The sequence below is a fragment of the Entelurus aequoreus genome, linkage group LG23, assembly GCF_033978785.1.
Source record: "Entelurus aequoreus isolate RoL-2023_Sb linkage group LG23, RoL_Eaeq_v1.1, whole genome shotgun sequence".
In the NCBI taxonomy this organism is placed as follows: domain Eukaryota; kingdom Metazoa; phylum Chordata; class Actinopteri; order Syngnathiformes; family Syngnathidae; genus Entelurus; species Entelurus aequoreus.
The window spans coordinates 13,561,103-13,586,102 of NC_084753.1; the positions used below are offsets into that span (position 1 = coordinate 13,561,103).

At 36.7% G+C, this 25,000-nt stretch overlaps 1 protein-coding gene across 1 annotated transcript in view; it reads right to left on the reverse strand.

Moving 5' to 3' along the window:
- rbm25b (RNA binding motif protein 25b) overlaps nucleotides 1–25,000 on the reverse strand; it is a 38,975-nt gene that overhangs the window by 934 nt on the left and 13,041 nt on the right. Inside the window, exons 5-16 of the mRNA XM_062034658.1 lie at nucleotides 24,453–24,613; nucleotides 24,189–24,371; nucleotides 24,024–24,107; nucleotides 20,836–21,113; nucleotides 13,461–13,578; nucleotides 13,278–13,367; nucleotides 13,081–13,154; nucleotides 10,993–11,143; nucleotides 10,437–10,881; nucleotides 10,075–10,370; nucleotides 9,899–9,997; nucleotides 8,780–8,827 (exon numbers count right to left, since the gene is read on the reverse strand). Coding sequence (XP_061890642.1) covers nucleotides 8,780–8,827; nucleotides 9,899–9,997; nucleotides 10,075–10,370; nucleotides 10,437–10,881; nucleotides 10,993–11,143; nucleotides 13,081–13,154; nucleotides 13,278–13,367; nucleotides 13,461–13,578; nucleotides 20,836–21,113; nucleotides 24,024–24,107; nucleotides 24,189–24,371; nucleotides 24,453–24,613 — 2,027 coding nt within the window. The remainder of the gene's footprint in view (nucleotides 1–8,779; nucleotides 8,828–9,898; nucleotides 9,998–10,074; nucleotides 10,371–10,436; nucleotides 10,882–10,992; nucleotides 11,144–13,080; nucleotides 13,155–13,277; nucleotides 13,368–13,460; nucleotides 13,579–20,835; nucleotides 21,114–24,023; nucleotides 24,108–24,188; nucleotides 24,372–24,452; nucleotides 24,614–25,000) is intronic.

The window sequence follows — 25,000 nt, forward strand, 5'->3', positions numbered from 1 at the left end:
GCATATAGATACATATATGTATATATATATACATATGCATGTGTATATACATATATGTATCTATATACATCTGCGTATATGTATATACATCTGCGTATATGTATATACATCTGCGTATATGTATATACATATGCGTATATGTATATACATATGTGTATACATATGCACATATGTATATACATATGCACATATGTATATACATATGCACATATGTATATACATATGCATGTGTATATACATATGTATATACATATGCATGTATGTATATACATATGCATGTATGTATATACATATGCGTATATACATATGCGTATATACATATGCGTATATGTATATACATATGCGTATATACATATGCGTATATGTATATACATCTGCGTATATGTATATACATATGCGTATATGTATATACATATGCGTATATGTATATACATATGCACATATGTATATACATATGTATATACATATATGTATATACATATGCATGTGTATATACACATGTATATACATATATGTATCTATATACATATGCATGTATGTATATACATATGCATGTATGTATATACATATATGTATATACATATGCGTATATGTATATACATATATGTGTATACATATGTATATGCATATGTATATATACATATATGTATCTATATACATATGCATGTATGTATATACATGCATATGTATATACATGCATATGTATATACATATATACATTCATATGTATATGCATATGTATATACATATGCACATATGTATATACATATGTATATGCATATGTATATACATATGCATATGTATATACATATATACATGCATATGTATATGCATGTATACATGCATATGTATATGCATATACATATGAATGTATATATGTATATACATATGCATGTATATATGTATATACATATGCATGTATATATGTATATACATATGCATGTATATATGTATATACATATGCATGTATATATGTATATACATATGCATGTATATATGTATATACATATGCATGTATATATGTATATACATATGCATGTATATACATATGCATATGTATATACATGTGCATATGTATGTGCATATGTATATACATATGCTTGTATATACATATGCATATGTATATACATGTGCATATGTATGTGCATATGTATATACATGTGCATATGTATATACATGTGCATATACATATGTATATGCATATGTATATGCATGTATATATGTATATACATATGCATGTATATGCATATGTATATACATGTGCATATACATATGTATATGCATATGTGCATATGTATATACATATGCGCATATGTATATACATATGTGCATATGTATATACATATGCATGTATATATGTATATGCATATACATGTATACATGCATATATGCATATGTATATACATGTATACATGCATATGTATATACATGTATACATGCATATGTATATACATGCATATGTATATACATGCATATGTACATACATGCATATGTACATACATACATGCATATGTATATACATGCATGCATGCATATGTATATACATGCATGCATATGTATATACATACATGCATGCATATGTATATACATACATGCATGCATATGTATATACATACATGCATGCATATGTATATACATGCATGCATATGTATATACATACATGCATGCATATGTATATACATGCATGCATATGTATATACATACATGTAAGCATATGTATATACATACATGATACATTTGTATTTATGTATATACATATATGTGTATATATATGTATGTATATATATATATACACACATATGTATATACATATGAATATACATACATATGCATGCATATGTATATACATGCATGCATGCATGTATGTATATATATATGCATGTATGTATATGCATGCATGTATGTATATACATATGCATGCATGCATATACATATGCATGTATATACATACATGCATGCATATACATATGCATGTATATACATACATGCATGCATATACATATGCATGTATATACATACATGCATGCATATGTATATACATACATGCATGCATATGTATATACATATATGCATGCATATGTATATACATACATTTGAATATACATACATACATGCATATGTATATACATACATACATGCATATGTATATACATACATACATGCATATGTATATACATGTATGCATGCATATGTATATACATGTATACATGCATATGTATATACATGTATACATGCATATGTATATACATGCATATGTATATACATGCATATGTATATACATGTATGCATATGTATATACATGTACATATGCATATGTATATACATATGTATATGTATATACACATGTATATGCATATGTATATGCATATGTATATACATATGGATATGCATATGTATATACATATATACATGCATATGTATATACATGCATATGTATATACATGCATACATATGTACATACATATGTACATACATACATGCATATGTATATACATGCATGCATGCATATGTATATACATGCATGCATATGTATATGCATGCATATGTATATACATACATGCATGTATGTATATACATACATGCATGCATGCATATACATGCATGCATATGTATATACATACATGTAAGCATATGTACATACATACATGATACATTTGTATTTATGTATATACATATATATGTGTATATATATGTATGTATATATATACATATGTATATACATATGAATATACATACATATGCATGTATATATATATATATGCATGTATGTATATACATATGCATACATGTATATACATATGCATGCATGCATATACATATGCATGTATATACATACATCCATGCATATGTATATACATACATGCATGCATATGTATATACATATATACATGCATATGTATATACATACATACATGCATTTGAATATACATACATACATGCATATGTATATACATACATACATGCATTTGAATATACATACATACATGCATATGTATATACATACATACATGCATATGTATATACATACATACATGCATGCATATGTATATACATACATGATACGTTTGCATTTATGTATATACATATATATGTGTATGTATGTATATATACATATGTATGTATGTATGTATATATACATACATACGTATATACATACATGCATATGTATATACATACATGCATATGTATATACATACATATGTACATATATACATACATACATATGAAGACATACATACATGCATATGTATACGGGACGGCGTGGCGAAGTTGGTAGAGTGGCTGTGCCAGCAATCGGAGTGTTGCTGGTTACTGGGGTTCAATCCCCACCTTCTACCTTCCTAGTCACGTCCATTGTGTCCTTGGGCAAGACACTTCACCCTTGCTCCTGATGGCTGCTGGTTAGCGCCTTGCATGGCAGCTCCCGCCATCAGTGTGTGAATGTGGAAATACTGTCAAAGCGCTTTGAGTACCTTGAAGGTAGAAAAGCGCTATACAAGTATAACCCATTTATCATTTATTTATCATATATATATCCATACATATGTATATACATACATATGTATATACATAAATACATATGTATATACATACATATGTATATACATACATATGTATATACATACATACATATGAATAGACATTCATACATATGAATAGACATTCATACATATGAATAGACATACATACACATGTACATACATACATACATACATATGTGTATATATAAATACGTATATACATACATATGTATATACTAGGGCTGCAACTAACGATTAATTTGATAATCGATTAATCTGTCAATTATTACTTCGATTAATCGTTTAATAATCGGATAAAAGAGACAAACTACATTTCTATCCTATCCAGTTTTTTATTGAAAAAAAAACAGCATACTGGCACCATACTTATTTTGATTATTGTTTCTCAGCTGTTTGTAAATGTTGCAGTTTATAAGTAAAGGTTTATTTAAAAAAAAAAAAATAAAAATGTATTTAAAAAAAAAGAAACCTCTGCGCATGCGCATAGCATAGATCCAACGAATCGATGACTAAATTAATCGGCAACTATTTTAATAATCGATTTTAATCGATTAGTTGTTGCAGCCCTAGTATATACATACATGCATATGTATATACATACATACATGCATATGTACATACATACATACAAATGTATATACATATGTACATATGTATATACATATGAATAGACATACATACATATGAATAGACATACATACGTACATATGAATATATATATACATACATATGAATATACATACATATGTATATACATACATACATGTGAATAGACATACATACATATGTATAGACATACATACATACATATGAATAGACATACATACTTACATATGAATATACATACGTACACTACCGTTCAAAAGTTTGGGGTCCCATTGAAATGTCCTTATTTTTGAAGGAAAAGCACTGTACTTTTCAATGAAGATAACTTTAAACTAGTCTTAACTTTAAAGAAATACACTCTATACATTGCTAATGTGGTAAATGACTATTCTAGCTGCAAATGTCTGGTTTTTGGTGCAATATCTACATAGGTGTATAGAGGCCCATTTCCAGCAACTATCACTCCAGTGTTCTAATGGTACAATGTGTTTGCTCATTGGCTCAGAAGGCTAATTGATGATTAGAAAACCCTTGTGCAATCATGTTCACACATCTGAAAACAGTTTAGCTCGTTACAGAAGCTACAAAACTGACCTTCCTTTGAGCAGATTGAGTTTCTGGAGCATCACATTTGTGGGGTCAATTAAACGCTCAAAATGGCCAGAAAAAGAGAACTTTCATCTGAAACTCGACAGTCTATTCTTGTTCTTAGAAATGAATTCCACAAAATTGTTTGGGTGACCCCAAACTTTTGAACGATAGTGTATATACGCATATATATATGTATGTACAAGCCCTGTTTCCATATGAGTTGGGAAATGGTGTTAGATGTAAATTTAAACAGAATACAATGATTTGCAAATCATTTTCAACCCATATTCAGTTGAATATGCTACAAAGACAACATATTTGATGTTCAAACTGATAAACTTTTTTTTTTTTGCAAATAATCATTAACTTTAGAATTTGAGGCCAGCAACATGTAACAAAGAAGTTGGGAAAGTTGGCAATAAATACTGATAAAGTTGAGGAATGCTCATCAAACACTTATTTGGAACATCCCACAGGTGAACAGGCAAATTGGGAACAGGTGGGTGCCATGATTGGGTATAAAAGTAGATTCCATGAAATGCTCAGTCATTCACAAACAAGGATGGGGCGAGGGTCACCACTTTGTCAACAAATGCGTGAGCAAATTGTTGAACAGTTTAAGAAAAACCTTTCTCAACCAGCTATTGCAAGGAATTTAGGGATTTCACCATCTACGGTCCGTAATATCATCAAAGGGTTCAGAGGATCTGGAGAAATCACTGCACGTAAGCAGCTAAGCCTGTGACCTTCGATCCCTCAGGCTGTACTGCATCAACAAGCGACATCAGCGTGTAAAGGATATCACCACAGGGGCTCAGGAACATTTCAGAAACCCACTGTCAGTAACTACAGTTGGTCACTACATCTGTAAGTGCAAGTTAAGACTCTCCTATTCAAGGCCAAAACCGTTTATCAACAACACCCAGAAACGCCGTCGGCTTTGCTGGGCCTGAGCTCATCTAAGATGGACTGATACAAAGTGGAAAAGTGTTCTGTGGTCTAACGAGTCCACATTTCAAATTGTTTTTGGAAACTGTGGACGTCGTGTCCTCCGGACCAAAGAGGAAAAGAACCATCCGGCAAAGTTGAAAAGCCAGCATCTGTGATGGTATGGGGGTGTATTAGTGCCCAAGACATGTGTAACTTACACATCTGTGAAGGTGCCATTAATGCTGAAAGGTACATACAGGTTTTGGAGCTACATATGTTGCCATCCAAGCAACGTTACCATGGACGCCCCTGCTTATTTCAGCAAGACAATGCCAAGCCACGTGTTACATCAACGTGGCTTCATAGTAAAAGAGTGCGGGTACTAGACTGGCCTGTCTGTAGTCCAGACCTGTCTCCCATTGAAAATGTGTGGTGCATTTTGAAGCCTAAAATAGCACAACGGAGACCCCTGGACTGTTGAACAACTTAAGCTGTACATCAAGCAAGAATGGGAAAGAATTCCACCTGAGAAGCTTAAAAAATGTGTCTCCTCAGTTCCCAAACGTTTGCTGAGTGTTGTTAAAGGCCTACTGAAATGAATTTTTTTTATTTAAACGGGGATAGCAGATCTATTCTATGTGTCATACTTGATCATTTCGCGATATTGCCATATTTTTGCTGAAAGGATTTAGTATAGAACAACGACGATAAAGATTGCAACTTTTGGTATCTGATAAAAAAAAAGGCTTGCACCTACCGGAAGTAGCGTGACGTAGTCAGTTGAACATATACGCAAAGTTCCCTATTGTTTACAATGATGGCCGCATGAAGTGAGAGAGATTCGGACCGAGAAAGCGACAATTTCCCCATTAATTTGAGCGAGGATGAAAGATTTGTGGATGAGTAAAGTGCAAGTGAAGGACTAGTGGGGAGTTGAAGCTATTCAGATAGGGAAGATGCTGTGAGAGCCGGGGGTGACCTGATATTCAGCTGGGAATGACTACAACAGTAAATAAACACAAGACATATATATACTCTATTAGCCACAACACAACCAGGCTTATATTTAATATGCCACAAATTAATCCTGCATAAAAACACCTGCGTGTTTGTTATGCTAGCTCCTAGCTCCTCTGCTAGCTCCTAGCTCCATAGAACACGCCAATACAATTCAAACACCTGATCAACACACACAATCACTCAGCCCAAAAGACCGTTTACCTAACCCAAGGTTCATAAAGCTTATATATTTTTAAAAAGTTACGTACGTGACGCGCACATACGGTCAAGTTATCGAATGTTTAGCAGCCAAGGCTGCATACTCACGGTACCTGATATTCAGCTGGGAATGACTACAACAGTAAATAAACACAAGACATATATATACTCTATTAGCCACAACACAACCAGGCTTATATTTAATATGCCACAAATTAATCCTGCATAATAACACCTGCGTGTTTGTTATGCTAGCTCCTAGCTCCTCTGCTAGCTCCTAGCTCCATAGAACACGCCAATACAATTCAAACACCCGATCAACACACACAATCACTCAGCCCAAAAGACCGTTCACCTAACCCAAGGTTCATAAAGCTTATATATTTTTAAAAAGTTACGTACGTGACGCGCACTTACGGTACGGTACGTGTTATGCTAGCTCCTAGCTCCTCTGCTAGCTCCTAGCTCCATAGAACACGCCAATACAATTCAAACACATGATCAACACACACAATCACTCAGCCCAAAAGACCGTTCACCTAACCCAAGGTTCATAAAGCTTATATATTTTAAAAAAGTTACGTACATACGCAAAAAAAAGCCAAAGCTGCATACTCACAGTAGCACGTCTGCGTCTTTGTCATCCAAATCAAAGTAATCCTGGTAAGAGTCTGTGTTGTCCCAGTTCTCTACAGGCGTCTGTGTATCCAAATCAAAAGTCCTCCTGGTTAGAGTCTCTGTTATCCGAGTTCTTCCATCTTGACTGCATCTTTCGGGAATGTAAACAAAGAAGCGCCGGCTGTGTACTGTTGTGGCTGACTACGTTCGAAAAATACGTCCATTTCGCACCGACAACTTTCTTCTTTGCTTGCTTGGCTTCCTTCTCCATAATGCAATGAACATGATTGAAACAGATTCACGAACACAGATGTCCAGAATACTGTGGAATTATGAAATGAAAACAGAGCTTTTTCGTACCGGCTTCAATGTGGAAGGCATACCCGTGTTCGTCGGGCTACGTCACGCGCATACGTCATCCTCAGAGGCGTTTCGAACCGGAAGTTTAGCGGCAAATTTAAAATGTCACTTTATAAGTTAACCCGGCCGTATTGGCATGTGTTATAATGTTAAGATTTCATCATTGATATATAAACTATCAGACTGCGTGGTCGGTAGTAGTGGGTTTCAGTAGGCCTTTAAAAGGAAAGGCCATGTAACACAGTGGTGAACATGCCCTTTCCCAACTACTTTGGCACGTGTTTCAGCCATGAAATTCTAAGTTAATTATTATTTGCAAAAAAAAAAAAAGTTTATGAGTTTGAACATCAAATATCTTGTCTTTGTAGTGCATTCAATTGAATATGGGTTGAGAAGGATTTGCAAATCATTGTATTCCGTTTATATTTACATCTAACAATTCCCCAACTCATATGGAAACGGGGTTTGTACATACATATGTATATATATATATACACATATGTATATACAAACATGTATATACATACATATAAATGTATATACAGTACATACATATGTATATTTTTACACTCATATGTATATGTATGTGTATAAATATATATATACACATTTGTGTATATATATGTATATACATACATACATATATTTATATATATATATGTAATGTATATGTATATACATACAAATGTATATATATATATGTATATATATAAGCTACTTGATAAATCCATTTTAACAAATTGTATTAAAACTATTGACTGTCGGTGCAAGGAATTTGTTTGGTGTGCAGGGTAAGTTGTCATGTTATGTACTTTCAATGATAGCTGGATATCAAGCCAAATTGCTAATGTATGACTATGTTTCAAAGACACTGGTGTAATTGTTGCAAACATCGCCTGCCATTAGAAACTTACCATTGCAACATCATCCAAGATGCCTTGAGGTGTGCTGTGAGCCATCACCTGAAAAACACCAGCATGGGTTTCTACAACTTGATGGTACACTTTTTAGGGCCGGAGGTGTCCAAAGTTCAGCGCACCGTTAATTTATTAACATATATACTTTGTTTAAAAAATAATGTGGAATTAAAATGCAAACATGTGTAAAGTAAAGAGAAAATGTAATATTGACATTAGCAACACACCATGGAGGCAGTTATTTGTTACTCTAAAACTGGCATTGCTCAAAAAATCAACTGAGAAATCTGAAATGAATTTACAGATTTAAGCGTTTTAGGAAACAATATTGACTTTTTTTTTTTTTTTTTACTTTAGATTGGGGGCTTTTTAACCTGACTCTCACCAGACCCTTGTAGTTCGCTGAGCAAGGATCTGGGCTCGAAGGCAATGCAAACTCCTTCAAAATAGCAAAAAATAATGTACCAATCAAGATCGCCGGGCGGGATTTCATAGATGTGACGTAGCGCTGAAGCGACTGTTTGATTCAAACAACAATGACGGCACGCAGCGAGGAGTGATTTTTTTAACAAGGTCCCGCCTTCTGAAATACATCTATTGAGGAGTCCCAGATCCTTGTGTGGAGCTCAGCAAACTACAAGGCTCTGGCGAGAGTCAGGTTAGGGGCTTTTAGGATCCTCAAGAACGTATGTCTGAGTTTGTTTTAACGGTTATAGCTTAAAAATAATGAACCAAATGCAATGTTAATTATTTTTAATTAAGTAATGTGGAGTTCCCATCAAATATTTCACTTCTAAAAAATGTTTGCGGGGATATTACATATATGTCTAAAACAAACTAATTTTAATAAAACTATGTCAACAAATAGGTCTGAAGGTGGTCTATAGATATGTAGGCATTTAAAGAAAAAAAAAATGTTTTTATTAATTATTTTTAACTTTCATGACTGAGACCCTTTTAGGTCCTCAGGACCTCAACAGTCACCCAAACTGAGGAAAGCCTTCAGAGTTACAATATTGTATTGGTTATGAATATGGAAAATATCAAAATTATTCCGTATGCGGCCCTCAGTAGAAGAAGTTTGGACACCCCTGCGTAGGGTCACAAGATGGCTACCTTGGAGCAGACAAAGTCCACGAGCGTTGCTTCCTCCTCTCCAATGTACTCGATGATCTTCTTGTTGATCCAGGGTCGAACCCGTCGTTCCATTAAGGTCTGCAGCAAGAGAGAAAGAGTTCAAGTTTTATGGTGTAAAGGCTGCAAACCAGGAAGTGAGAATAAGAAATCCTCACCGAGTCCACCATGGACCAGTCCAGCGGGTACAAGAACAGGTCAGGCTTGGCGGTAGGAATCTTCTCGATCAGGCTCTTGATGTGTTTGCGCTTCTCTTCAGAGTTGGGCCCTTTGACCGCTGCCAGGCCGGCACCGTCCACCCCCAGGCTCTTGTCGTCGTCGTAGTCCAGAGGCACCAGCTTCCTTTTGCGCGGCTGTTCCTCCGTTTCCTCCTCGTCGAACTTGTCGAAGACGCTGTCCACGGGCAACTTCTTCCTCTTGCCTGCGTTGGTTTGCCCGGGACTTCCTGTGGCGGCTGCACGGAGACACCATGTTTACTTTGTGTGTCCATGCTAGACCTTGCTTGGTCATCTCTGCTCACCCAGTTTGAGGCTCAGGCCGATTTTGGGTCTGTTCTCGTCCTGCGGTAGAGCGTCAGGAGGAGAGTTCTCGTGAGGGATGATGATGCCGCACGGCGACTCGTTGCCCGGCGTGTTGGGGGACGCGTTGCCACTGGCCGACGACACGGAGGGCGCCGCCGTGATGGGCCTCATGGTGGGCTTGAGGCAGGGTTTCACCTCAGGGTTGTCCTCCTCGTTGTCGTAATCCTCATCCTCGCCTTCCTCCACCTCGTCCTCAGAACGGGCAGGGCCCAGGCGAGCCTCGGGTCTGTCTCGGTCCTCTCTGTGGTCCCTCTGGTCTCTGTGGTCCCGCTGGTCCCTGTGGTCCCGTGAGGCCCTGTGGCGCTCCCGTGGCTCCTCAGGCTCAGGTTCAGGCTCCTGGACCACAGGGGGTCGTCTCAGACGCTCCTCCTCTTCCTCCTCCATCTGGACCAATGAGACGTGCGGTGCAGTGATGCGTGGCCAAGAAGACAACAACACGTGCAGGGAGCAACAAAGACACACACACACACACACAGACAGGAATGAGACACCTACCCTGCGTAGTTCTGCGTCTGGATCTGGATGTCCCTCGTCGAGCAGCCGCTGTCTGATCTCCTCCAGCTCCTCCTTCTCTCTCTTCCTGTCACGCTCATCCGCCTCCACCTCCTTCTCTCGGTCGCGGAGGCGCTTCTGCAGTGCACTGCCCCTAGTGGGCGCAGCCAGCAACGACATGCTTCAGAACAATGGCTGCAGTTTTTTCTCTCTCCCCCTCCAGTCACACGGAGGCAAAATGAGCGCCACGCAGCGCCACGTTTTCATGTTATGTACGGTCACAGTTCAGACAAAACAACAAAGACCGTTATTACATATTTCTTAGAAATGCAGTACACACGTGGAAATATTCTTTGGTGTTAATATTTTGTCTCTTAATAATAAAAGGGGAGAAATAGAAAAAAGGTAGAAAAGGAATAAAAGGCAGGCAAATTATGGAAACATTTTTATAATGTAAATAAGAAAACTTCACAAAGACAATAAGGCTCAGTTTTGGTTCATTGAAGGTATGATGTGAACAATATTTTTATGATTATTATGCATCATACTGACAACTGGTTGAAATATACTACAGACTTACATACCACACTAATGAATATACAGCAGGTATCTGCCCATCTATTTTAATGTAAATGTAATGCTTATTTACTGTAGTGAATATATATATATATATATATATATATATATATATATTTATATATATATATATATATATATATATATATATATATATATAGCTTGACATTGTATGTACAGACAAAATTGTATGCATTTGCGATAATGAAGAAAAGTTTACATTAACTGTGGCCACATTAAGAATTAATGTAATTATAATATATGTTAATAATGCAAGTGACACTTTCAAACGTAATAAAAAAAAATTTCATTAATGTAGTATTTTTTATCGCTGCAATTGGAATGTGAATAACTTAATTACCCTGAACAGGTAAACAAACCTCAAAATGAAATGGACTCAAACTGTTAGCAAAAAATGCACTTCAATAAATACTCAACATCTTGGAGAAAGTGGGTCAGGTGGTTTGTTTTGTCTTGTTTGTTGCCACTGCCGTCACGCTACTTGCTCATTCGTCCGTTCGGATGGGCTCATGTTGCTTATTTAGTTTAAAGATTAAAAAATTCCCACACAGGGACATTTGGCTTTAAAAGACTGTAAATTTCGGACTATAAGCCGCTAGTTTTTTCCTACACTTTGTACCCTGCAGCTTATAAAACGGTGTGGCTAATTAATGAATTTTTCTTCGCTGATGGCTGTAATGCAAATAGTTTTCATTTAACACAAGCAGAGACACTGAAAAGGTGTTATTGTTTGTGCAATGGCGCCATCTTTTGGACAAGTATGCTCACTGCATGCGCTACAGGGTGAATGCTTAGCATTTTCTGCTGTTTGAAGCTTTGAACTGGAAATACAAGTGTGTTCCTTCTTCTAATCATCCATAGCGTTTTCACTCGTATGGAGTCTTTGTTCAACACTCCAAGCAACATTTGTATGTTTCATAATATAAATAAAACAATTCTTACTGACTAAAACCGTTCCATGTGTGATGTCTATAAGAATGTTTTTATGCATTATTTGAGTTCGGAAAGGAAGCGAAGTCAGAAAGAACGCGCCACAGCCAGCTTCATAACAACCGGAGATAACCACTGGAAAGATGGAGGCGAGTCATTCAGACATGCCCATGTTTCTCATTCTTCTACATGTACATATGCTTGGAGAAATCACTCATGAATACCTTAAGAGAAGAAAACGCGCGATTGCAGCTATTTTGGATACAACACATCTCAGATGGCAAGAGAACTTTCGAATGTCCGGGTCAGCTGTGATTCTACATACCGAAAAACTTTGTCCATGTATGTATATTAATTTAAAATGTATATATAATATTTAATGCTTTTTAATGCCATTCAAGGCCTCAATTTTCGCTAAATCATTTTAATGACTTAATGCTTTTTAACGACCCACAGTAACACTGATAAAGAATAAATGCCATACAATAATTATTGATAAACATCCAAAATAAAATGACAGTATGGTTAAAAAAGCCAACAAAAAACCCTAAAAATAATGACTACCTGTAATATTTGGGGTCATCACGGTCGTCATCGTAGTCCTCCAAGAACTCTTTCAGTCGCTTGCCTTCCTTCACCTGACAAAAAAACAGATAGCAATTACATTTTCTAGAAGCTCTAATTACATTTAAAAGAAAAAAAAATAACATTTTAGAAAGGTATGATATAAAAGTAGAATAATTTAAAACCAGCTCTTTTACCATCTCTCGTCTGCGCTCGTCTTCCCTCTCAGCATCTTTGGCGTAGTCGCGCGCTTTTTTCCTCTCCCTGAGCTCCCAGTTTTTAAGGCGCTACCAACAATGATTGAATTTGTAAACGCTCATAATTTTCCATCTACTAACCATAATAACAATAACAATAATAATAATAAATATTATCCTTACCTCCTGATAGGCTGCTTCTTTGTCTCGCAGCTTCCTCTCCAGTCTCCTGCGTTCGTGCACGTCCTCTTCATCCTCGTGCTCTCGCTTCTTTTCTCGCTCTCGATCTCGGCTCTTCTCCCTGTGACCACACGGAGAGATAACATTTTCCTACACATGTTCAACTTCACAGTAGTCTGCAAAAGTAAACAGCCAAAAACATTTTCAGCATGCTCTTTTAGTGTGTTATTTTATTATATCGATATTTTCTTTCTTTGATGAATTAAATAAAGTTTTTACTACACTGGTTCCTTTTTCTCAGGCTCTCCCTTTGTTTTGTTATTGTGCCTTTTGTGGAAATCAAACTATAAATACATGACATTTTCTGCAGCCATTTGATTTTATGGCTAAAAAGGCCTTATGGTTTATTAATATGTACATGACTGACTGCAAACATGCACTTTTTCATTAAAAATGTGGACTGTATTGACAATCACGACAAGTGATAAAATGCTGAAAGTCAGTTGTTTGTTAGCCATATTACTTTGTGCGAAACCAAAGCGCGACCATTATTAATCATTTGAGGTGTCAAAATTTAGATCAGATTTGGAGTCCCGATGCAATACTTTGACAATAGATTAGAAAAATGAAAATATTTTATAGCAAGTAACTAAATTAAACATAATAATTTATCAATTTCATTGTATTACATTTAGAATTTGCTAGTATTGTTGTAAACCAGATAATGTATTGATGAATGCTACATATGATTTTTTTATAATAACAAAACAAAATCTAAAACTACTATTGGCTAACATTTAAATAATTGGGTTTTGCCTTCAAAGCCATCCTGTATCCAGAAACGCATTTTCTCACTATGAAAACAATAACAAAAACCACCCCCCAAAAAAGTTGCAATATTAAGAACAATAAAACAATATATGTCAATCTAATCACTTTAGTAACATGCATACACTGATACTATATTAGGTATCAATAGTATCGACATCTGCATCAATTGAAGCTTTAGCGGTTAGCTTTTTGTGTCGTCCTACTCAGTGTTTAAGTTAAGTTAAAGTTAAAGTACCAATGATTGTCCAGTGTTGGGTTAGTTACTAGTTACTTAAATTCAAAAGTAACTCAGTTACTTACACCAAAAAGTAATGTGTTACAGTGAAAAGTAACTATTTAGTTACTTCTTTTTCTTTTTTTTTAAGGCTCCCATTAATGCCCTTTTAGCCTTCATTTCAGTACTGTTATTGCAAAGGTTTTTTTTATAAACCTTTATTTATAAACTGCAACATTTACAAACAGCTGAGAAACAATAATCAAAATAAGTACAAAAACAGTACAAAACAGCGCCAGGGCGGCGCTGAGGCTACGTCTCATGAGGTGGCAGTTTGAACTCACAACCTACCGATCTCAGGGCGGACACTCTAACCACTAGGCTACTGAGTAGGTTTTGTGTGTAGCATGCTTAGCCATTCCTTATCCTGTTGTCCTCCAGTGATAATGCTACGTTAAAGAAACTTGGTTTATTTTCCGCTATGGTGGTATCTTGGAAGCAGCTTCGCACTGTGGATAGATGACCTGTTTGTCACGCACCCTCCTGGATATCATGTAACTCTTGCATGTGTGTAACAAGGAATATGGAAATGTGTCTCCCTGAGCGTGTTTCCCGTAGAAAGGAATCTTGCACATGAGTACACCATTTATCACATGTAACACATGTGACGTTTTGAGACATCTACAACTACAGCACCAAAATTGTGCTGCTGAAGCAAGTCCGTTTTTTTAAATTTTTTGTAAGGGTCCCCCCTTACGACAGTTTAGCAAAACATTTTTTTCGTAAAATATGCATTTTCGGGTTTTGTCGGGACTCCTGATGACGTTTTGAGATATCTCCTACAACTACAGCACCAGATTTGTGCTGCTAAAGCAAGTCTGTTTTTTTATGTTTTTTTGGTGAAAAAAAGTTTTCCCAAAAAAAGCATTTTCTGCCATTTTTAAGTTTTGTCGGGACTCGTGATGACGTTTTAAGACATCTCCTACAACTACAGCACCAGAATTGTGCTGCTGAAGCAAGTCCGTTTTTTTTTAATTTTTTGTAAGGGTGCCCCCCTTACGACATTTTAGCAAAAAAAAAATTCCCAAAAATATGCATTTTCTTCCATTTTCGGGTTTTGTCGGGACTCCTGATGACGTTTTAAAACATCTTCTACAACTACAGCAACAGAATTGTGCTGCTGAAGCAAGTCCATTTTTTTTTTTTTTTTACGACATTTTAGCTAAATATTTTTTTTCCGTAAAATATGCATTTTCTTCCATTTTCGGGTTTTGTCGGGAGTCCTGATGACGTTTTGAGACATCTCCTACGACTACAGCACCAGAAATTTACTGCTGAGGCAAGTTTGTTTTTTTGAAATTTTTGTAAGGGCCCCCCTTACGACATTTTAGCAAAAAAAAAATTCGTAAAATATGCATTTTCTTTCATTTTCTTACATTTACGGGTTTTGGCGGGACTCCTGATGACGTTTTGAGACATCTCCTACAACTACAGCACCAGAATTGTGCTGCTGAAGCAAGTCAGTTTTTTGAAAATTTTTTTGTGAAAAAATGTTTTCCCAAAAAAAGCATTTTCTGCCATTTTTAGGTTTTGTCGAGACTCCTGATGACGTTTTGAGACATCTCCTACAACTACAGCACCAAAATTGTGCTGCTGAAGCAAATTTGTTTTTTTTAATTTTTAGTTAGGGTCCCCCCTTACGACATTTTGGCAAAAAAAATGTTCCCGAAAATATGTATTTTCTTCCAAGAGTCATACCAAAGACTATAAAAATGGGACCCATTACCTCCCTGCTTGGCACTCAGCATCAAGGGTTGGAGTTGGGGGTTAAATCACCAAAAATGATTCCCGGGCGCGGCGCCGCTGCTGCCCACTGCTCCCCAAGGGGATGGGTCAAATGCAGAGGACAAATTTCACCACATCTAGTGTGTGTGTGACAATCATTGGTACTTTAATCTTTAATCTTAATCTTCGGGTTTTGTCGGGACTCCTGATGACGTTTTGAGACATCTCCTACGACTACAGCACCAGAAATTTACTGCTGAAGCAAGTTTGTTTTTTTGAAATTTTTGTACGACATTTTAGCAAAAAATGTTTTCGTAAAATATGCATTTTCTTTCATTTACGGGTTTTGTGGGGACTCCTGATGACGTTTTGAGACATCTCCTACAACTACAGCACCAGAATTGTGCTGCTGAAGCAAGTCAGTTTTTAAAAAAATTTTTTGTGAAAAAATGTTTTCCCAAAAAAAGCATTTTCTGCCATTTTTAGGTTTTGTCGGGACTCCTGATGACGTTTTGAGACATCTCCTACAACTACAGCACCAAAGTTGTGCTGCTGAAGCAAATTTGTTTTTTTGAATTTTTAGTTAGGGTCCCCCCTTACGACATTTTGGCAAAAAAAAATCCGTAAAATATGCATTTTCTTTCATTTTCTTACATTTACGGGTTTTGTCGGGACTCCTGATGACGTTGCGAGACATCTCCTACAACTACAGCACCAGAATGGTGCTGCTGAAGCAAGTGTTTTTGAATTTTTTTTTGTGAAAAAAAGTTTTCCCAAAGAAGGCATTTTCTGCCATTTTTAGGTTTTGTCGGGACTCCTGATGACGTTTTGAGACATCTCCTACAACTACAGCACCAGAATTGTGCTGCTGAAGCAAATTTGTTTTTTTGAATTTTTTGTAAGGGTCCCTCCTTACGACATTATAGCAAAAAAATGTTTTCGTAAAATATGCATTTTCTTACATTTACGGGTTGTCGGGACTCCTAAAGACGTTTTGAGACATCTCCTACAACTACAGCACCAGAATTGTGCTGCTGAAGCAAGTCTGTTTTTTTATTGTTTTTTTGTGAAAAAAAGTTTTCCCAAAAAAAGCATTTTCTGCCATTTTTAAGTTTTGTCGGGACTCGTGATGACGTTTTAAGACATCTCCTACAACTACAGCACCAGAATTGTGCTGCTGAAGCAAGTCCGTTTTTTTAAAATTGTTTGTAAGGGTCCCCCCTTACGACATTTTAGCAAAAAAAATGTTCCCGAAAATATGCATTTTCTTCCATTTTCGGGTTTTGTCGGGACTCCTGATGACGTTTTGAGACATCTCCTACGACTACAACACCAGAAATTTACTGCTGAAGCAAGTTTGTTTTTTTGAAATTTTTGTACGACATTTTAGCAAAAAAATGTTTCGTAAAATATGCATTTTCTTTCATTTACGGGTTTTGTCGGGACTCCTGATGACGTTTTGAGACATCTCCTACAACTACAGCACCAGAATTGTGCTGCTGAAGCAAGTCAGTTTTTTGAATTTTTTTTGGTGAAAAAATGTTTTCCCAAAAGAAGCATTTTCTGCCATTTTTAGGTTTTGTCGGGACTCCCAATGACGTTTTGAGACATCTCCTACAACTACAGCACCAAAATTGTGCTGCTGAAGCAAATTTTTTTTTTTGAATTTTTAGTTAGGGTCCCCCCTTACGACATTTTGGCAAAAAAAAATCCGTAAAATATGCATTTTCTTTCATTTTCTTACATTTACGGGTTTTGTCGGGACTCCTGATGACGTTGCGAGACATCTCCTACAACTACAGCACCAGAATTGTGCTGCTGAAGCAAGTGTGTTTTTTGAATTTTTTTTTGTGAAAAAAAGTTTTCCCAAAAAAAGCATTTTCTGCCATTTTTAGGTTTTGTCGGGACTCCTGATGACGTTTTGAGACATCTCCTACAACTACAGCACCAGAATTGTGCTGCTGAAGCAAGTCTGTTTTTTGATTGTTTTTTTGTGAAAAAAATGTTTCCCAAAAAAAGCATTTTCTGCCATTTTTAGGTTTTGTCGGAACTCGTGATGACGCTTTAAGACATCTCCTACAACTACAGCACCAGAATTGTGCTGCTGAAGCAAGTCCGTTTTTTTGAATTTTTTGTAAGGGTCCCCCCTTACGACATTTTAGCAAAAAAATGTTTTTGTAAAATATGCATTTTCTTACATTTTCTTACATTTATGGGTTTTGTCGGGACTCCTGGTGACGTTTTGAGACATCTCCTACAACTACAGCACCAGAATTGTGCTGCTGAAGCAAGTCTGTTTTTTTTAAATTTTTTACGACATTTTAGCAAAAAATTTTTTTAGCGTAAAGTATGCATTTTCTTCCATTTTTGGGTTTTGTTGGGACTCCTGATGACGTTTCAAGACATCTACAACTACAGCACCAGAATTGTGCTGCTGAAGCAAGTCCGTTTTTTTGAATTTTTTTACGACATTTTAGCAAAAAATAATTTCCGTAAAATATGCATTTTCTTACATTTTCTTACATTTACGGGTTTTGTCGGGACTCCTGACGACGTTTTGAGACATCTCCTAAAACTACAGCACCAGAATTGTGCTGCTGAAGCAAGTCTGTTTTTTGAATTTTTTCTGTGAAAAAGTTTTCCCAAAAAAAGCATTTTCTGCAATTTTTAGGTTGTCGGGACTCCTGATGACGTTTTAAGACATCTCCTACAACTACAGCACCAGAATTGTTCTGCTGAAGCAAGTCCGTTTTTTTGAATTTTTTGTAAGGGTCTTATGAAATTTTAGCAATAATTTTTTTTCGCAAAATATGCATTTTCTTCCATTTTCGGGTTTTGTCGGGACTCCTGATGACTGAGCTCGGCAGCGCATGGCCTGGACAGAGCTATAAAGTCTATAAACTTAACAACCAACAAACAAACATTTAATGCTGTATGATTGTTTCCAATTTAAAAATATATGTGATTTAAAATGGAGGCTGGATCATTTGTAGTGCAGGTGTGTATGTCTGGAAATATTTGTACATTATACTTAGAGATGTAACATTTGGAAAATAGTTATCGAGGCATTGTTGAATGTGCTCAAAAAGTACTTTTATACACACTGTTGACCAAGTTAGATTTTTTTAAATAACTAAAATAGATAAGACACTGTTAGAAAAGCCACTATTTTGTATGTTTTGTGTTTCCTATGCTTCACTGATAGTGTTTTAGTATTTTATCTGTTTTAAAGGCTAAACTTTTATTGTTTTGAATATTGGTTTGTACTCAAGCACTTTTTCTGGCGAGCGTTGTGGTGTCCTACTCACATGATGGTCGACAAGCATCAAATCAAGTGAGAGACGCGTAAGTAAAAGAAGAGTTTGAGCTGAAAACATCGCTTTTCTGTGCTGTTCCAAGCATTCAAACCGAGAGATAGGAAATGCCTTTTAATAGAGTCCCGACAGAAGTGGTTCATATACGGAATAAATCAAGGAAATTACGAAAGTGCGTCTAGGGAAATGGCTCTCAAAAATATCACTTTCATCAACTACAGTCGGACCATGCTTGTGTCTGCAGCGATAACTTAGTCAAAGATTTGTGTGAGAAACTTTCTGTGATGCAATCAAGTTTATTATCATAGGTAGTGTTTGAAAGCAGAACTAAATGTTAAGAAAGTGCAAGGAATTGCATTAGTTTTTGTGTTTTTCAAAGTTATGTTGAAGTTTCTATGCCTAAATATAACTGCAAAGACCTGATTGTGGACATAAACTAACGTCATGTTAAGTCCTAATATAATAAATAATTGTGATTGTTGGTCCAATCCAACGTGTTTTTGTAGTCAATTTTCATAACAGAAACTAGTATAAGATTAGTTACTGTGCAGGAAAGCCAAGTGCTTGTCCTTTTTCTTATTAGCATCACGTCAATCAGGTATGTTACTTAGCGATGCAAGAATATGCTTAATTTGTGGACCCCTCCAGATGTACAGACATGATGCGCATCCAATCTTTTCTTCTTTAAATCCTTGTAAGGTCGAGGCGAGCAGTAAAGTACTAAGGGTTGAATGGGTTAAATCTTTCAATAATTGCATAATCGCTTAAATATTTGCCTCTAAAACTTTCAAAATACACCCAAATTTGCTCTGATGCAGGTATAAAAACAGTAACCTAAAAGGGACTCTAAACCATAACCTATAACACGGAAGTGAAAATGATTCAATGGGTAGAATCTGCGCTTTTGAGTGACATACGGGTTACTACGGTTACCATAGAAAGCTCTGCCAAGTGGGCGGGTTTGTTTACACAGCAACTAGCCGGAGACCTAGCAGATGCGAGTGTCAGACGAAGACAGTTTCTACAACAAAGTTTTGCAGAACGGTGATAAGTGTATTTTTTTACCTTTTTGCGTTTATGTTTCGCCGTGTTTGTTGCATCTTTGTGGCGCCAGTCAGTCCGTGAGTTTGTCAAAGTGCAGTTATGATTCACGTTTTTTCCATCATGGTAATTAAAAACTGTTAATTGATACATCCCTACTGGTAATAAAGTGTGTGAAAGTGTTTTTGTTTACCTGGACCGGCTGCGGACAACAGTCCTGTCTCGGCTTAGGCCCCTCTCCCATTCTCTCTCTCGTTCTCTGGTCCTGCGCTCACGGTCTTTATCTCGGCCTCGGTCCCGCTCACGCTCCTTCTCTCTCTCCCTCTCTCTCTCTCGCTCCCTCTCACGCTCCTTCTCACGCTCGCGGTCCCGCCGCTCTCTTTCCCGCTCGTGCTCCTTTTCCCGCTCCTTCCTCTGCCGCTCAATCTCCAGCCGCTCCTTCTCTCGCTTGTCCTTCTCCTCTTCCAGTTTCTGCGGAGGAAGGCACACGGGGGGTCATGTGACTCCAAGCGCAAGGCAAGCGGTCAGCATTCAAACTTGCCGCAGTGCACAGATCGAGTGGTTTCCGGGCTATAAAGACGAGACCGGGAGCTTTTGTACGCTCTTCTCTCGTCCATGCAAAAGGCTACAAATCCTGAGGTTTACTTGCAAAGTTTAGCGTAAAAGTAACTGGAAACCACGAATATATTTAAAGAGATCTGTGGAACACTGGCAGCGAGAAAAAGGAGCCACATGGGATGATTGCTTAAGAGCGCTCCTCAGCACAAGGAAATACAAAAACAAAGAACAGTCGTCAGTCTTTGCTTGAACTAGTTGTTTGGGACTTACAGGTGTTGAACTATGGACTCAGCCCTTCGCTGCCCCTACAAGCCTTTTAAGTTAGGCCTGGGAGGAAAGCAGGTCACACGGTATACAAGGGAAAGACATGATGGGATTGTGGCTTGTTTCAGCATCGTTATTAATAGCATCAAAACAAACAACCTTTTTATTCCAGTGAGTACACATTGGATATTGCAAAGTAAAACAACAACATTTCTGCACAGATCAATTAAAATATTGTAGAAGCGGTCTTACCCGTACAGAAGTCCTCTGGAGCTTGTGGCGACTCAAAAGACACGTACATACACGCACACACCTCAACTCTGCCTTCATGGGTATTACACACAAGGCTTTAGGTTTTGTCGTTAAAGTGGGAAGGAAGGCACCATCATGCAGCTACAAGCAATCAGCTATTTAGACTATAGCAGACAGGATGGACAAGCCTTGGGTCTAACCAAAGTCTAGACGAGGACACGTGTCAAGTAACAGAGTTATTTGAACCATCATTCAGTGATCAAAGAACAAACATCAGTTTCCATAAGTTATATTACTTACCTCTCTACATCAGCCGGTCCTTGTTTGGGAACTACAAGATTAAGGCCACGTATATTTCATAAAGGTTACATTTCCCCACACTCCAGTGTTAAAAATATAAATATAAATATAAATATAAATATATATATATATATCCACAAAGGTGTAGTTTCTTTTTTCTAAATGGTAAGTAAAAACTCAGAGTTTCAGGGGAAAAAAACATGTTTGTGTGTAGGCAAAGGGCTGTAGAAAATATTGAAGTGCTCAAAATTTGTATTTATTGTAGATCAATTTTTTTTTTTAAATGTATGCAAAAGTAAAGAAATAAAACACCAATTTTTTACTTTAAAAAATATATTTTGGGGGATTAAAACATTAAATATTGATATCAATATTGATACTGTTGCTTTTATTAATTTTCCTTTTTGTTAGTATTGTATTATATTTATTGTGATTTATATTTGTATAAATATAAATCTCAACTGCTTTGTACATTTATATCCCAAGTATTTTTGTAAATAAAATTTAAAATATATTTTTAAAAATATGTTTTTTAAGCCATAAGTCATTTTTCACCAGCCAAGTGAAACTATTGTAATATGTAACCTGTTTTGAGAAGGTTTTATTACAATTGATATACCAACAGAATCGAGTTGTATCGCTAATCAATTCTGAATAAAAATTGTGAAATGCCCAAAGATTCCCACCTCTAATATATATAAATACATAATTGTGCTCATGCTGCCGCCTTAATAATAACAATACTGTATTACATAATAAAATATACTGCAATACCTATTTAATTTAATAATAAATTGGGATTAAATATTTTCATTAAGCATGTGGGGAAAACACTACATATTAATATTGCTATAAAAACACATTTGTACTAAAGATGAGGAATGCCTTACCTCTAATAAACACCTCGTACTTTCTGCAGTTGGGCAAATAAAACAGTACCGTAATATGTTTTTTGTTTTTTTTAAATCTTCTTTTAATGCTATTCAGTTTGTTGGTTTGAACAGGTTTCATCACGGGGGCCAAAAAAATACTAGGAAAATTCAATGGAAATGGCAAAAACACGATTGAATGAGTTTTCTCTCATTTGTAATAAATAAATAACATGACTTTATGATTGTGTGCATGCTCCATTAACAAATGTAGGACTAAGGCAGAGTGAGCCAGGCACCGGAAGACAAAAATGATGGCAGCGACACACAACACAACATCACCACATGCAGAGTCACGTACCTTCAAAGTCTTCAGATCAGTGTGCTGCTGTGGAGAGGGCACCCTCCTCCCTCTTTACCCCGTAATAGTCAAGACTACAGCGATTACTGCAGTGGTTATTGTAAAAAGGTTTCTGCTTCAAACATAACCATCGTTACTATGACAACAGCTTACAGAGGACTCGCAGAGGTTGACACACTCTTTAGCTTTTTAGGAGCGCCACCAAAAGGCACGGAGTGATGGTATGAGCTGCTAAGGATGCTGGTCAAAGTGGCCAAAGTGCAGTGCAGTTGCCCCTCTGCCAGTCCTCAAGAGGGGGGTGCCCAATTTATGTAGGAAGTAAAGGAAGGCTCATACTTACATCCTATCCTCGCAACTTTTTCCAAAGCTCTGAGATTCATCTTGCTTTAGTCACCATATGATCACTATCATAATGGTGGGGTTTAATGAATAGATTAGCTTTTTAAGTAACTTTACATTGTCTCCATGCATTTTTTGTATGTGTGCGTGTGTAACAAATGCAGAATGGATCTACTGTATGATGGTCACAGCTAAATCAAGTCTTACAAGTGAAATCAGTCCATCTAAGGGTGTCTCAACTTTGCACATGAAACATTACGTTAATAAAGCAAATGTGTCGCAGTGTGTTTTTAATGACAGCCAATTGCTCGTGCAGTTTGCATGTTGGTACATGTGTAAACTACTGCTGAATGTGCAAAAGCTACAGGAATGAACTAAAATGATCAGCTGCTGTCCAAAACCTGCAATATCAACTAGAGGACTAGAAAGTTATTTTACCTTGTGGGTGTCGCGAAATTTACTAATCTCTCTGGAAATCAGGTCTCTCTTGTCATCCTCCATATCAATTGTGTTCAAGTCATCCTGCGGATCAAAGTGGAGACCTTCTTGAAAAAGCTTTCACATCATTTTACGCTGAAAGACTGGAAGAGTGCGTCTGCATACCTCTTCTTTTTTGTCTTTTCTTCTCTTTCGTCGCTGTGACTCTTCATCCTGTGAGGGCGCGTTGAGCTCGTCAGCATACTCGCGCATTAATCCATCAATAGCACCTTTGACAAGCTGATCCTTCTTCAGGGTCTCCTCATCCAGAACCTCATCTTTGTCGTCTCCAAAGTCTGCATTCACTGTCTGCCGATGCAAGCAGTGTTTTATTTAGGATAATAATATTAAAGACCAGCACCATTCCTGAAGAACAAAACACAGTTATACCCCATTAACGCTCTTCTTCTTGGCCTTCCACTCATCTAGCTGTGCTCCCGTCTTGGCGTCCACCTTCACAAGAAGGTTTTTGTCACCGATGTGCAGTTCATGAAGCAGCCTCAGGGCTCGCAATGTAGACTCCGGCTCTTTGTACTCACAAAACCCAAAAGCTGCACACAGACAAACATCATAATGATTACAAAAAGTGGCGGCTCAATTAGGTTTTAGGGAAATCAGTGAAATACTTTTTTCCTTCTTTCAGTAAAACACGATGCTTATAGAGAGCAGTGTTTCCTAACCAGTGTTGGGCCGCAAAAAAATTGTTTCTCAGCTGTGGTCTGTAGGGGTCATTACTGCCACTTGTGGCAGTACTGACTATATCAAACAAAAATAAGCTTGGAGCTAAAGTACTGAGAATTTTCTTGAGCGCATAAGTTATGACCAAAATGGTGATGCTGTATTGCCATTTGCACTTAAATTTTATTGACACTTTAGTTAAACATTTATTATTAAAGGCCTACTGAAATGAGATTTTCTTATTTAAACGGGGATAGCAG